The sequence below is a fragment of the Calidris pugnax genome, unplaced genomic scaffold (assembly GCF_001431845.1).
Source record: "Calidris pugnax isolate Ruff unplaced genomic scaffold, ASM143184v1 scaffold42, whole genome shotgun sequence".
Classification (NCBI taxonomy): domain Eukaryota; kingdom Metazoa; phylum Chordata; class Aves; order Charadriiformes; family Scolopacidae; genus Calidris; species Calidris pugnax.
The window spans coordinates 6,204,656-6,220,902 of NW_015090920.1; the positions used below are offsets into that span (position 1 = coordinate 6,204,656).

At 37.4% G+C, this 16,247-nt stretch overlaps 1 protein-coding gene across 4 annotated transcripts in view; it reads left to right on the forward strand.

Annotated features, from left to right (window-relative positions):
* INPP4B (inositol polyphosphate-4-phosphatase type II B) overlaps positions 1-11,803 on the forward strand; it is a 217,665-nt gene extending 205,862 nt beyond the window's left edge. Inside the window, exon 24 of one of the 4 annotated variants that reach the window (XM_014950034.1) lies at positions 5,071-5,245. In XM_014950034.1, coding sequence (XP_014805520.1) covers positions 5,071-5,245 — 175 coding nt within the window. Of the gene's footprint in view, positions 1-5,070; positions 6,458-6,499 lie in introns of those variants that run through there. The other 3 variants (XM_014950032.1, XM_014950030.1, XM_014950031.1) reach the window with 3 other exon arrangements.
* The last annotated feature ends 4,444 nt before the right edge of the window (positions 11,804-16,247 follow it).

The window sequence follows — 16,247 nt, forward strand, 5'->3', positions numbered from 1 at the left end:
AGTTTTGAGTAAAAAAACCTGAATTACTGTATGTTAACTGTTTTTCAAGATCTAGATGTCACGTCATCATGACTACATCATGAATCTGCTGCTTGATCAAACTCAGTGGGCAAGCCTCATGTTATATGATGTGCTCTCCTTTCCGTTTCCTAAATAATGGCATTAGAAAAGTAATGTGTTATAATCAAACAAGGGAAGAGAAGAAAGGAGTAGGGAAATAGAGGATGCTGGCAAAAGCAAAAAAAATAGGGGAAAAAAGTTGCAGTACAGAAGGTAAAACAAAAATAAGGGAAAGGTAGCGTGACAATCTGATGAACAGATTGTTTGTGTGGTTGGCGCTGACCGAATTCATCAATATTGGTAGATCTGAGACTGCTCGTCAATTTCAGTAACACCAGTTGTTTGTTTCAAACCAGAGCAGAGATTATGGGATCACATAAGCAGCAAAAATTGATTTCTAGCATCTTTTACTTTTTTAATACTATTAGGATTTGAGGAAAAATTCGTGATTGACAGTAGTATACATCAGAAAAAGAACTGTTGTAAAGATCATTGATACAGAAAATGTCTCTGATGGTTCCCTTCCCGTATCTTCCATTTTGAAACCTTGCAGAAACATTTTTTATTTTTTACCTATTGTTGGAGGTTTTATTGTGTCAACTTTATCTTTCAACATAAAGGGTTGTTGTCCAATATTCCTTTATATGTTTTATCTGAGTTGTGCTCTGATTCAGCAGTCCTCCAGGGCTAGACTGAGATCCATTTATTTCCTTCTCAATCACATTTTATTCTTCTAGATGTTATAGTGCAACATCTTCGTAATGGCCTGGAAATGTTCACAAGGATCCCATCTTTCCCCTCTGAAAAAGTTAAGGCTTCCTTCTAGAACCGTAGTGCTGCCTATTGAAGCAGTTGATTTTTCTCTGAAGCATTTCAGTGAATCACAGTAACATGTATAATGTAGAAATTAAGCTGCTTTCACTCCAGATATATATATTTTTTTTAAAAGAAGGCAAGCAGACAGTATTCTGTTTATAATCTTTGAGAGGGCTGAAAACGCTCTGTAGAGAAGCTGCTTCTTAAAACATCTGGATTGTGACAGCCTTAAATAAAAAGAACAGGTAAGTAAGCAAAATTGGGTAAGATCGAGAACTGTTAGCAATCCCTTCTACTTGAAGAAATGTCTCTGCTGCTATTGTTGGATGGGATTAAAGAGAAGCATCTCGCTTTTGCCACTTTTCTGTGTCAGCACTGGAGTTTGACAAGAAAAACCCAGCAGGCCCAGAAACTGCTTGCTTGAGTCTGTCTGCAGAAAAGGAAAATTCCCTAAAAGTCTCTTTGCTCTAAGACATGAATTCAGACTGAAGTCACTGCTAGCACGTGGGATCCTTGTGTTGATAGAAAGCTGCCCGTCTTTTATACCTGAAGCACTGCTTTAGGACAATTCAGCATTTCCAGTATCATTCATAGCTGAAGCTGGAAAAGTTTGAACAAGAGCAGCATATACCCCCCAAAGTGTAAAAATACCTCTCCTCCAAAAACCTTGCACAGGGATGTCAATGTGATTGATAATCAATAGCTGGAGTGTGCCCTCGTGCGAGTGCTTGACTTCATAAGGACTCTTTAGGGGCTTCTTTTTCCCTTGCACCATTTCCGTTGTCTCCGATCCACTGCTTAGAGGTTCAGACCATTTATCATCCGAATTTAAAAACAACAGAAAATACCTGCTGTTTTGCCTTTGTCTCATTTGATAGGCATGCAGCATTATCCCACTAGGAGTTTAAGATGATAAAACACCAAGTGAGACGGAAGGCAGACTGAAACGGTTATATCATCATTAAACTTACAGCACCCTGGGCTGTTATGATGTATTTGTGCTACGTTGTAAGCCTCAAATGAACAATTTGAAAGTAAATGAAAAAAAATAGTATTATAGGTTAGAGAGGTGTTCGTTACCCCAGATGTTACAGATTTAGAAGCTTTCATTATTCCTCTTAAAATCGTGTGTGTGTAAAATAAAACCTTGCTGAATAGTTTGGGGGTCGTATTCCTTCCCTTTGGTGTGAGTTCAGAGCCGAGTATGATTTGTGATGAAGAGAACACCCAAAAGTATGGCTACACCTTCACACCGCAGCAGGGTCAGAGCTCACTCCGTTCTGGTTGTGCTGAGTGTCTGCCAGAAGCCAAATAAATCCAGCTGATGTGGCACCAGCTGGACTCGTGCTGTTTGCAGTAAAACTTGTACAGGTTTTGATGAGCCAGGGGAAGCGGTGTTGTCACACTGCTGACAGCTGGGTGTCATGTCCTCGCTTTGTTTAACTAGATACATTAGTCACTGGGGAGAACACTAGAAGACATTGTCACTGCAGTGCACTGAAAAGTATTAGCAGATCTTAGCAAGGAATCTGACCGTGATCAAATATTCTTCTTAAATTAAAAGCATGTTTAGGTATTCCGCTCAGCCCGTTCTTAGGTAGCTAATAATGGAGTTGGATCGTCTTGCTCTATTTTGAGGATGTCTTATTGAATCATGCATAGAATGATGTGACTAATTTGTGGAACAGAAGTCCCTGTGCAGCAACTGTTCACTGTGGTTTTCCTGGGGGGAAGATAGGACTTTCTGTGTTGAAAGACACTGATCATTCTTTTCAGCATATCAAAGAACAAATGTACTGTAGGCTTTTCTATTGAGGAAAAAAAAAAACCAAAAAGAACAAATGGCTTTTATCTGTATTTCTGTCATTACATCGGAATAAATCTCACCTAATGGGACTTGTAGCAACGTAGATAAAAGACAGTCACACTGTCAGTGAGATATGGAGCACAACAGAACAAGGCACACCACAGAAGCAGGAGGGCTGATCCCTGCAGGGGCAACCTGTGAGTGTATAATTCAGCCTGCTTAGAGTTAACCATTGGTGTGCAGAGCTAAGGCTCTACAGAACCAAGTACCCAACAGTGGCTAATGCAGTGGCTGTGCAGCCTTACTGAACGCTGAGCTGGATGGATCCTTCCACAGAAAAAAGAGTTCTGTCTCTGCATCCACTCTGCCGTAGGCACACACACAGAGGCTGTGATGGAGGACACCCTGAGGGACAGTCCACAGCCACCTGGGCTGTGAGGGCTGAGCTACGGCTCTCAATTTGGGCAGAACTGGGGGTAAGCTGAAAGCAGCAGGCTCACCCTGAAGAATAGAAAAGGGGTGAGGGAACAGTGCAAAAGGGTGAAAGAGGCAGACTTGTGGGATCCTGTGGAGATTAAGAAAGGAAAAGCAGCAAGCAGCATGTTTTTAGAAATATGGAGAAATACATGACAAAAGTGAAAATTAACGAAGAACAATACGCTGTTTCAACTAATCAGATATGGTAACATTATCACTGTGGGCAGAAGAGGAAGGAAGTTCTGGGTGTGAACTCCAGGAGACAGGCGTTAACTGGAGTGGTCTGACACAGAACACAGAATTATTTATTTCAGTGTAAACCATGGTGTTGACAAAGTCAACATAACATAGAGTTAGCTTTGTCCTGTCACCGTTTGTGCGAGGATTTTGTCTAAAATACTGTTTGAGTTCTCTCCAAATTCTATCCGTGGACACTTGAAAACTGTAGACCGAAAGCAGCAGACACGCTGGCACCAGTAATTGTTTTGAGCTAGATTCAAATATTAAGGGTTTTAATTTTTATCTTTTATTTTGCTATTTAAAATAGTATGGGTTGTCCTCTTTATTAGTGTAACATGCAAAGAAAGAAATCAACAACTTATGTAAGGCTTCTTCGAAAGGAAAATTGTTCAAGGTATGGTTTTGATCAGTCCCTTTCCTAGGATCCCACCTGTAAATGCAGTTCTTGCACCTCTCTTGCTCTCCAAGCTCAAGAAACAGCATTGCCTTTTAACACGTGAGTCAGAAAGGCAGGCTTTCTGTAAAACAAAGTGACTGGTGCTGTCTTTGATGTACCCTTCTCATTTTACCTGGGGCTATGTGATATTACCTTTACTGTCCTACAGCTTCTTTGTGGTCAGCCAGCATTTTCTTTCTTGAAAAAGCAGCGTACTTGGGACGTGTGCTTCTGAAAAAGCACTGTGTTGTAATCTCATATATCTGGGTATTCTTAAGTCCACAGAGAAAAATGGTGAGTTATCTTTTCATCCCAGAATATTCATAGTAAATAGAAAAATAAAAATCTTATCAGTCCTTACTGTCCAAAGGAAGTCATAAACGTGACTCCTGAGTTGTACGCAAATAAAATTAAATTGAGAGGGATTGAAGAGGTATGCATAATTCTACTTGTAGAGAAGCTACCAAGATTATAATAGAGAAGGTTGGCAGTGACTTGAAAGTATCCCTGCTGCTTGAAAGTATTCCTGCTGTGGAAAATGACCACACAACTTAGAGTGAATCAGTAGAACTTTGCTGTAAGCAGACCAGTTCCCAGCTGAGTTGACTGAACGAGGCACAAAGCAATTTTCTTACAGGAATGTAGGTGTGAGCCTTTAAATACAGAGACCCGCTGATGACTTCAAAATTGAGTCACCAGCAATGATGAATTTTTGAAGAGATCAATTTACCTTCATTTGAAACTGTTTCAGAATAGCTGTTAATTGTTTCAAAAAAGAGCCTGTGCCCTTTCTGTTTCTGCCTATGTATTTCCTAGTAGATAGATTCCTAATAGCAGGACTGAAAAGCCTGTGAACACCATGGAGACACTCTTTTGTCAGTGTTGCATTGTGGTATATTTGTGGTCTTTTTTTCTTTGCTTCCTTAACTTTTTGTTTAACTTCCTTATTTCATTTCTGTTTGATGTGTGTGTTCATTTTAGTGATACTATAGTTCATCTCCTAACTTCTTTAACTTGGGAACACTACTCCCAGGCACCTAGCAGGCTTAATAACATATTAGCCAGCTAGTCATCGTGCTTCCCAGGTCAGCTGTAGAACAGGATAAATCTCCTGGAAGTACTTAGCATAAATCTGTTTCATCAAAATGGCTATATAGTTTCACTTTGTCACCTGTTGGCTTGCTTTGCTGTTTAAATGCTGTTCTATTTGTTCCTAACTTCCCCTGTTTAACAGCAGACAAACCCAGGGAGCACTGAATGAATCGGATGATCCCGAAACAGGCTGTCTAACTGATAACAAGCCAACTTCTCGACACTTCTATCCTGTCGCCTTGCTGCTTGTCAGCTCACACCTGCTGGTTGTGTGGCTTATTTTAAGTCTTGCTTTGCTATTAGCCAAATATCAATAAACTTCACTTGCGTTCCTTTCTTTTCTACAAACAGCAACAAACTAACTTTAGAAAAAGGAATTATGCTGTAATATTTCTACAGTCTCAGACCCCAAGGATTCATCTTTAAGATACCAATGTCTGAAATGTACTATGTTTTTGAGGTTTTTTTTTTTCTGAATTCGAAGAAATATACTATGCATTGAGTGAATTGATTTGCTCGTTCTGTTCATGATAAAGCTTTCCCACTGTAATTAGCTCAAAGAAAGCCCATTTACAATGCTGTCACTGTATACAAGATGATGTGGAATCCTGAATGCTTGAACCCCTCTTCCCAGAGTAATTAGTCTGACAAAAAAATTTAAAAATGAATTTGCACAGCACAAACTAACCCCTAGACAAATATTACAGGGTGGTGGTTTGTGAGACTTAACTTTCATTGTGTTATTTTCATTGTTATTAGCTGATGGAATCTTTTTTGTTTAACAACTGATTATTACTTTGCTACAACTAATCCTTTTCTGTCAAGTAACTAAATGGAATAGAGTAAGTTCTGTTTTGTAATGAAATTAACCTGTTTGTAATCGTTGCTTTGGTTGCTTTTGCTTTCAAGACACTTTTATATTCTTTTTAAGAAAGTCCTGTTAATGTCTTGATGCACCACTTTGGCACTTGTGACTTTTGTACTGTATGTGAACAAACATCCTTCCTTTATAAAGCAGAGAGTTGGATTGGGCTGTTTGAAAAGCCATTCTCTTTTTTTTTTTCTTTTTTTTTCTTTTTTTCATTGCAAAGCTGAACATACGGGAAATGAAGCAGAGATGAAACTTTTCCTTCGCAAATCTCTAGGGCCAGACTTACTAAAATGCCTTATTTCTAGAATACACATTTTTAGGGCATCGTGTACTCTCATACATATAGTAAAAAATTTGAAAAAAAAAGTATGAGAAGGTTTAAAAGGCAAATATATTTCTGGAATTAGAGGAACATGTATCATTAAAGTATTTAAATTTTTTTTACTAAACTTTAAACCTCAAGGGCAAATATATTAGGGGGAAAAAATTTTATCACCTATTTCTGAGGGCAATAACTGTACTGGGCCTGGCCTTGGATTTAATTTTGTAAGATGTATCATCACTTGTGGAAAACAAAAAATGTAGAGCTGAATCTTTGTTATTTTTACTTCAACTGTTGCTGAAACTCTGCAATGAACAAATAAAGCATATTTATTTATTCTGTGTTTCATGAAGTTGTACTTTTTCCCCCTTTCACTAGAGAAGGATGCCGCATAGAGAATGTACTGAAGAATGTCAAATGCAGAAAGTATGCATTCAACATGATACAGCTGATGGCTTTCCCAAAGTACTACAGACCTCCAGAAGGGACATATGGAAAAGCTGACACCTAAGTTTAACAAAAATGTAATCAGGAACATACATCATGCTAATTAGTGAATACAAAAATCACTGTTTATGACTTATTAATTGGGAATGTGTAACCAGTTGAGGTGTTATTTTTATCAGGTTTTTATTTTACATTAAAATAACTCCAGTTAGTCGTAATTAAATAAAATATCATGAAAAAGCAATGGACTGAATATTCTCAAAACCAAATATATTCAACTTTTCTTTGTGAAGCTGAAGCTTAGGATGACTCATAAGCTAGCTGGAATTAGTTTTTTGGGTCATTTGATCAAAGATTAAAAAGGGAAATGTTGTTTGCAATGGTTACTGAGGTTAGCAATCTGGAAGGTGGCATTCTGACTCTGAACCAAAACCTGAAATACTGCTGGAAATAGGAATTTCTGGAACCAGCACAGCACCAAGGTCTTGATCGCTAATGATTAAATCCTTCACAGAAGTATTTATGAAAGGAGCTAATGTTAATACCTGGGCTAAATATAATTTTGGTAAATACACTTAGCTTCTTTACATAAGCATGGTAACTTCATAATATGTTTTCAGTAATTACAGCCTGTAATTTCAGTAATTTCATCCTGATGCCTTGCAGTTCATTTGGATGTATCATTCTTGGCTTTCTGTACCACAGCCAAATACGACTTATTTCACTTTCGCATAAATCACAGGGGGATTAATTCTTCAAGTAAGGTGACCTGAATTCGGCCTATCACGTTCCCGTTTGCTGTAAACTCTTAAAACTAAATTTTCTTCAGTGGTAGGGAAAATGAGTTGTATATACAGGAGTTAATATATCTTTAGGCTATAAAAACATGTATGTTTTTATAGAGTCTAAGATAAATGTTATAATTATGAGTAACCTGCTGTATTAGGACTAGTTAGCCACTGCAGCTGATTTATGTCAAATTTGTAATGCTGCATGTAGACTCTCTAGGATGAAGAACTATCAGCTTTAAAAATTAATGTTAATGCTTCTGCCAGCTTGTGTTGCTCCTGAAATTTATCTTGCAAAGAACATTTATATTTTCTAATTGTATCTATTTATTGCTGCCTTCTGCCTCCCAGACAGAAATACAATTAAAAAAACCCAAGTATTCACTGTTTACTGACCTTTATGTAATGCATTCATTTTGAGGTAAAAATAGCTAGAGCAGAAGTGTGAGAATTTCATCCTAATGAAACTGCACAGGGAATTTGAGCATCTGTAGGAAATTGTAATTGCCATGGATAAAGAAGTTAATGTTTGCTTGCTCCTATGGAAGTCAAAGAAATCTTGATGCACTGTTGAGTTAGAATTTGTTCTTTTTAGTCCATTAATGCCCATTACTAGGTATAAATCTGTAACTACTAGTAAAAATACATATTTAAGAGCCTGATTCTGCAAATTCCATGGAAATGGTCTATCCCGTGAATAAATTTAAATCATTTGCTGCATTTGCAAGATCAGGCCTTGGGGCTAGTAGAAAAACATCAGGAAGAGATCCTCCTTCCAATATACATTGACTTCAGTGAAGCCAGGAATTCACGTGTACAATGTATTTAACTAATTGGAAGGTTTTTTTTAAAGTAGCGTTGGTCATTTAAATCGTGTTTTGGTGCACTTGTTGTATATTTGTATTATATAATGTGCTAACATGAATGACTTCTTTGTTCTTCTGGAATGTATTACTTCAATGATAGATAGACATCAGAAGAGTTGGCATTGCCTCACAGACAAGCTCAGGCAGATAAGAATATAATGCCTTGATATTTTTTTTCCTGTTGTGCACCAGTAGAAGTGTACACTACTCATTGGGTGGGTGGGTGTGTGCATAAATTTGTGTTTGGACCTTTAACATAGCTGATCTGTAAAAAAATATTTTTTGTGGATTTATGTAACATAAATCATCTTAGGAAAGTAACCTTTTTCTCTGTCAGACTGCTCCACTAACCCTCACTATCTGCCATTTTTACTATGAGCTTAGTATAGTTTAGAACTAGTGATAAATTCCTGATGCACCTGTGAAAAAATCTCATAGATGTACAATAGAGAATGCTGGCCTTCCTGCAGTAATTCTGAAACAACCCGGGAGAGTCTACGTGGGGATGGTATTCACTGGTGGGTACTATAGATTTCTGTGGTTATCTTAGTCCCATGGGCATCCTGTCAAGTTCAAAATATGAAATTTTATAGATTTTCTTCTTATCAGCAAAACAGGTTTTCAAGATCTTGCCTCAGCATTTTAATCCCACTTGGGTTCTAAATTGCCATTGTCACTGTCATGTTACTTTTATATTGAAGAGGTTTCTCTCACATCGAAGCTACATTTTTGGAGGGAGAGAGGGGGAACAAGAGAAAAAAAAAGGTATTGTATTGCTGTCCTCTTTGTTTTCACAGCCACTCTGGGTGTGTTCTTGTGAATTAAATGATCTGTTAGTTGTTAAAGATAATTAAGAACAAAAGCCAAAAGCACATCAGTGTGCTGCAGGGAAACTTCACTGGGCTTGGGCTGTTAAAGAAGAGTAGTCTGGCTTTTCTGCTAAATAAGCCTGAACTTCTCCAAGCCAATTTTTTGATTGGAACATCAATTTGTAGGTCACAAGACCCTTGTAAAACCCGCTGACACAGTTCCAAGAGCCTTGTTGCTTCAGTACTGAGACAGGCTCAGTTATTTCCTTGTTCGGTCATTGCCTGCTGTGGGCTACTGCAGTTCATAGAGGCAAAGGTTGTGTCATCAAAGCCCAGTTGTCAACTAAGCATGGATTTAAAACTAGTGTTTTTACTGATTTGCCTTTTATGAAGAAACAAAGGGGGGTTTGATGCAGGTTTTGATGCAGGCTGACAGTTTTGTTACTTGTAGCACGTTTCGCAGAAGCTGCTTCAAGCCCTGTGCCTGGTTTGAATGCCTAACGGAGGAGTTAAATCATCCCTGAGGTCTTGTATATATTCTTGTAGTTCACTCTGAATATCAGAGAAGTAAAATTAAGCAAATGAATTTTTATGAGCGAGCTATACCATTTGTTTTGCAAAGTTTTAAGGGAAACATACTGACCTTGGTGGCAGATTCACAGAAAATCGTTCCTTATCTGCTCTCTTAAAACTTTTGTAAGGTATAAAATAATCTGCTTTGAGGGGAGAGCAGTTCTCAAGGGCTAGAAGATGAACATTCGAAAATATATCTGGCATCTAAAGCCAAATTCTGTCTTATTTATGGAAGATATTATTTGTAGAAATAAGGTCATTGGGATCTGCCTTGAGGAATCCTGAAATAAGGGCTTCTAGCTCTGAATATTTGTACCATGGGGGTTTTGTACCACAGACTAGTGTCTAAATAGAAAGCTAGTATAAGATGCCAAAAAAATAAGGAAAGGAAAGTTAAAGTATTTTTTTTCTCAGAGATGACTGTAATACTGTTATAATAAATAATATGTGCACGCCTGACATTATTAAGCCAGCAGGTCTTTTTTTCTGAAGTCTTCTTTTGTGGAATTTAAAATATGTTCTTGTTAATGTTTATTCTTTGGCTTATATGGAGCAATTAGGAAACAGAATTTTTTAATTATGTTATCTGATTATTTTTTTGTCTACGTGAAGCTGTGTATTTTGTTGGAATATGAGCAATTTATGTGTTATAAAGAACAAATAATTTAGAAGGACAGCAGAAACAAAATATTAACTGAGAAAGAGCCTTAATGAAGTCCCTTGCAATGTTAATTTTTGTACTGTCTGAATTTTGGCATTACATAACTGAAATAAGGAAATTAAAAAACACTTCCTGTGTCTAAATTAATCACTCCTGATACAATTCATTTATTTGCAGTAAAATAAAATGTAATGGTATTCTAAATCATTACTAATAATCTAGGTGTAAAGAAGTCCAACACATAATTTTGAAACCCACTGCATAATATGCCTATTATGAGCTTCAGAAAATAAGACTATTTTTATTTCTAGTTCAAACACAAGTTCCAGGAAGTCCTATGGTCCCCTTAGAAAAAGCAGAAAATGCACTGATCATCAACCGGTGTAATAAAGAAATTACATTAAAAACTATGCAGCAAAATTACTTGTGTGAATTAATGTATGTAATCAATTAGCAATTTTAAACATATATTATGTCAGTTGACTATGTTATAAGCTTGAAACTATTGATATCTCTATTTATGGGGGTTTTTATTGTAAAGAAATGTGCTGTACAGGCAATGCCATGAGACATGAATTTGCATCTTGCTTTACACTTACTTGCAGCTTAAAAGCAGATGTTTACAATCAAAATGCTTTAAATAATTTACTGTTCTTCAAAACACAGATGTACCTTATAAATCGCATGTTTAAAAGAGTAAATCATACAAATAGTTTTTTAAAGCAAAAAAAGAAAAAAATCCCAGACTTCAGGCTCTAGAGCATTGGGTTTCTTCCCAAGTCATGCAACGCATTGACTGTTGTGTTGCCAGAGCATTCAGCTTACACTCTGCAGCACTCAAACATTTATTTGCTTTTTGTCTCATAACATCTACTGAGTAAATAATATAACAATGATTAATTTCAGCATGATACTCATGATCCAAGATTAAAAACTGGCATTTGTTCAAATAAAGGTGAAACTCAATACTTCAGAATATATATAAAATAGAAGACACTTGTGAACTAATGTAACCATATTGCAAACAGCTGAAACATAAAGCATGGGGTTTGTGTGCTGACAGGGAGAAACAGTTATGGTAGAAATCTGACTGTGATAATACAGTGCCCTTTATCTGTGGGGTATGGAGTGGTGAGATTTGGACCACACTGCTCTTAAGTCTCTAACAATTGACAGTGGTGTTTTGTATTCTTTTCATGCATGCAAGTTCTCAGCATTTCTGTTTTGTTTATGAATGGTCTGACTTGAAAATTTCCAAAATCCCAAGTTAGTTTGTTTTCATTTTGCGTAATTGTTCCTTGTAATGTTCCTGTCTCACACTCTGGAACACATGGGCTATGTACAAGTAACACTAAGAGGACTACAGTCCATACCGTGTGTTTGTTCAGAGAAATGAAGCACAACTGTAGCAATTAAACTCTTTTTGTTTTTCAGGATTTAGCATTTTTGTTTCATTGCTGTCTGTAAGCCATGTCCATTGTACACTGTGTGTATGTTTTTATTTAAATAAATGTGATGTTTATTTTTTATGTTTCTGACTTCTTTTGTTTGTTACTCATTTTTCATTTTCATTATGGTGGTGTTGCCTAGAGGGCAGATTGTGCATGATGCTGAGATTGGGTTCCCTCCTAAAGGAGGCGGAGGAAGCCCACCCACAGGTGGGAGCAAGTATTTAAGAAAAGCTCTGCTACAACATTAAGAAGTCTGCAATGACCATAAATCTATTGTTCCTATTTTTCCTACAACTTTCATCTCAGAACCAGCCGGGTCCTGCATTTTCTTATTAAAAACAAACAAAACATTCACATACCTGTAAGGAAACCCCTTTCACATAACTATTGATCTGTAGATAGTTATTTAGTGTAACAGAAATGGAATCAACATCTTTTATAATGAAGACTACTAAAAAGGCAGCACAGCACGCTTTGGGTGGTGTTTTGTCTTCACTGTCTTAATGCAGGATTCTAGACCTTGGGAAATAGGTTGCTTCTGTGCTTTTTTATTTGGGGTTGTTGTTGATAACTAGATTTATTGTATAATTAGTCATCACAACGAAAGGTAAGTTCTCCATGGTTAGCTTGAAATGTAGCAAAGATAAATTTTTTTTGGGTATATGATAAAATGTGGCTTGCCTTTTGTATTATCACTACAATGATTAGAAGCTCGTTGCATAAATTACTTTCTCTGTTTATATGCTAGCACGTTAAGCTGTTTTACTGTGATACATTCAGTGAGATTTTAATTACCTGCAGGGTTCTTGATAACCTATAGAAAGTACCAGGAACTGATAGTTATGGTAATAAGTTACAAAGCTGTTAGCATTCAGCCTAGGAAATTTTGTTTTTTACTAATAAAAGTGAGTCTTTAAAAAATACTTCGTCTCACTTGGCATGCTTGTGGAGTTCATCTTCTATGTCAACGGGGAGCCACTTTTTTCTCATGACAACGTAAGGGAGAAAAGAAGAACCTACAGCTGTGATGAGGTGAGAGCATAGTATGATAGTAAAAATATATTTTCACTAATTCTTTTTCCAAAGTTAACTTTGGGGCACATATTTGAATAGAAGTATGACCTGGTGTTTCTGAACCACAGTCTGCATTGGTCTGCTCTGGGCTGTCCTTTGTTGGCACTGAGAACACAGGTACACAAATGCTGCCTCTGCTGGGCAACCAAGTGGGAGCCCTCCTGGGTGCTTGGTATTGAGTCTCGTACGGATCACAGCCTTTACTAGTTCTGTGACGACCACTGTTAATGGAATTAAGGGCAATAAGGTTCCGTGTGCAAACTGAACTGTGTGCTGCTTGCTTTGCCCAAATAAATGGACCCTATGCATTTCTGTGTAGGCTGTCTAACGCAGCACGTAAATGAGAAGTCCACTTGCTCTGCTGCAGGGAAGCTTTTTTGGCATTGTTAGTGGAGAAGATGTAAACTGCTTCTAGATCAACTGGGATAAGAAGCTGAATTTGAAAAGTAGCTGTATTTTTTTTTATGTGTGTATATATGTGTATACATATGCATATTATATATACACTTGCATATTTTTGATCTACTGTAGGATGGGAAAAGGCAGTTAAATAAGATGCATTAAAAAAATTGAACTTGCTGTATTTCTAGCAGTTAAATACAGTTTTGCTATTGGAAGTGTTGCACAAAAGATAGGTTTGCGTGAACAAAGCTTTAGCAGGGCCTACAGTGTGCAGCGTATGTTGACTCTTGTGCTAAAACTTACTTCTGGGGAAATAGCAAAAGGAGAGAGAGAAAAGGGAAAGGGAAGATGTTTCCTGGTGGCTTCCCAGACTGAGCCTGCCCTAAGAGCTCCAGCCTTGGCTGGTTGTTCCTACTCATAAACACTGTTGCTACTGACCACAGCGGGCCTCGATCAGGGCAGTTCTGCTGAGGCTTGTGAGGCTTTGTGCCTGTGTGTCTTTGGGTCTCTAATGAAAACCAAAGGCTACAACCGAGGGGCAGGAAGAGGGGGAAGAAAGGGGTGAATTCTGTGCCAGTGGCAATCAGTTCCTATAAGCACCAGCTGTAACAGTATCAGGCTGCAGGTGCCAGGCTGTGAGAATAACAGCATAAAAAAAAAAAGGGGGAAAAATACTGCTGTGCTCGCTTCATCTTTCCTCAGCAAAGTCCATGTGGATATCCATTTTTCATTCAAGAATAATTTGTGACTGTTGTAATTTACAGGACAAAGCAGATTAAACTGCTGACTTGAACAGAATTAGAATAACTGTCATACATAAGCACTGATTGCCACAGCAGAATTTGCCCCTTGGGTGATATCACTCCTTAGAGATTTTCTTGCAGTGTAAAACTTAACATATTTTGAAACAGAGAAAAGTTTTTGAGGTCTAATCCTGAAGTCATTATTCACAAGTGAAGAATCAGAAATGGAGGATTTCAAGTGAGAAACTAACTCCAAGGACCAGATTTTAAAAGGATTCAGAAGCATTCACATTCCTGAACTTTGGTTCAGAACAGTGAATGTAAAACCATTTTGTTTGTACGAGGCCCCACACAGGAAGAGCTTCTTCATGGTCGTGGTCTGTGAATACTCTTTCAGTATGCATAAAAGTTGATTCCAATTTCCTGTAAATTATTATAATAAATAGCTAACTCTCTAATGAACTTGCACACAGAAGCAAATACATGCCTTTAACATGGTCTGTTTAGAAGGGATACGTGCAGTAAAATATTCAAAAGCATCTGAATGGAGTCTGGTTTAGTAGTAAGACACAGGTTTCCAACCTGTCTGGGCACTTATAAAAGGAAAAAATACATTGCGTAAATAACAGCTTCATTCTGTTTTCCTTGGTGCTACTTACATCAGGGTGGGTTAAATCAAGGTAGATTCTCAACACTTTAATTTTAATTTAGTTTCTCTCTGGTATTGTGGGTGGTAAGAGAAAGGCTAGAGAAGCCCAAGTTAATGAAATATCATATCCTGGCTCTTAGTGTTTTTCAAACAAGACCTGAGTATCAGGAAATAGTTACAAAGGATGTGTCAGAAGGATGCTCATAAATTGGGTCATCTTACTTGGTTCTGTTTCCAGGTGATGACTTAAGAGTCTCTGTCACAAAGATAAGACTGATTTTAATATGCAACACACAGAGGACTGGTTTCCAGCAGCCACATTCTGCTGCTTGTTCTGTAATATGAGCTCTGAACCAGGCTCAACTGGGGCTCAGTAATCCCAAAAGAAACTTCCCGATTAATCCCAGCCTTCCTACCGCTCAGTTCTGTGCACGATGTTTCAGTGTTGGGGAGCAACCACCACCCTCCCACTCTGTTAGTGCATCTGGATTCTCATTATGGTTAGCAACTGTATGGCTAGATGGTTATGTGATGGAATTCAGAGTTAAGTTCAGGGGATGTACATCAAATACCCGGCAGATAAACAGATGTAATAAAATCAGGGAGCAAAAAGATCTCCGACTAGTCAAGGACAAATAAGGAAGGTCATGTCTTAACCCAAGCCCTACATTTTAGACTGCATTCAACTTTTGTCTCCACCTCAGATATTCTTGGAGCTGCAATTCTTTGTTGCTTTGTGACTGTGGTAGCAGCTACGTTGGAAATAGACTACCGGTTTATCAGCAGATATGTGAAAAATGTCCTTAAACAAATGACAGTATTGTTTAAGAGCTGTGGCCGCTCAGCCAAGTGGGTATAGTGCACATATATTCTCATATGGGCAAAGTGATTTTGCAGAGAAATGGTCATACCGCTTAGGACGCTCCACAAAATGAAGGGACCAAGACAGCGCTGAACTGAGAAGGTAAGAAGTGGGTGCAAGAATGTGTCAAGGCAATCTTATTTATGATTGTGTCTCTGGATTCTACATCTGAAGATTAAAAGACTGTTTAGAGGTTGATTACAAGACCTAATATAAACAGAAAATACTTGCATGTTTAGATATGTTAAATATTTGCAAAGTTCCACAGAAACTTTTGATCCAAACCAAGCTAATTTTTACCCTGAAAAAAACCCAAAACTCAAAAAATGCCACTAAGTAATATTAAACGGTACTTTTAACACCTACCTTTACCTCCTAATTATACACCACCTCCACACTTTGTTGAAACAGAGTTATTAAAAAAAATTTTTTTAAAAATCGGGACTTATTTTTCCCATATTGATATTTTAAAAGTGAGTAAGTTATTAAAAAAAAAAATTTTTTTAAAAATCGGGACTTATTTTTCCCATATTGATATTTTAAAAGTGAGTATTTCATTGAGCGGAAAGCAGCAGCTGTTAGCAGGTTTTTTGTGTGAATCCAGTTAGTGTGCTTAGCTACAAAACGCTGATAAGAGCTGGTTAATAAAAAAAGTGAAGCACCCAGTTTATATTTATGTATTCATGGGCATAGGAAATGGACATCAGCAGGGAAGATGTGCTCCTACACTTTTTAAAAATCAACAGGAAACACAATGCAATTCCCTTTTGCATTAAACTTATTAAGTCAAATAATTTTTTA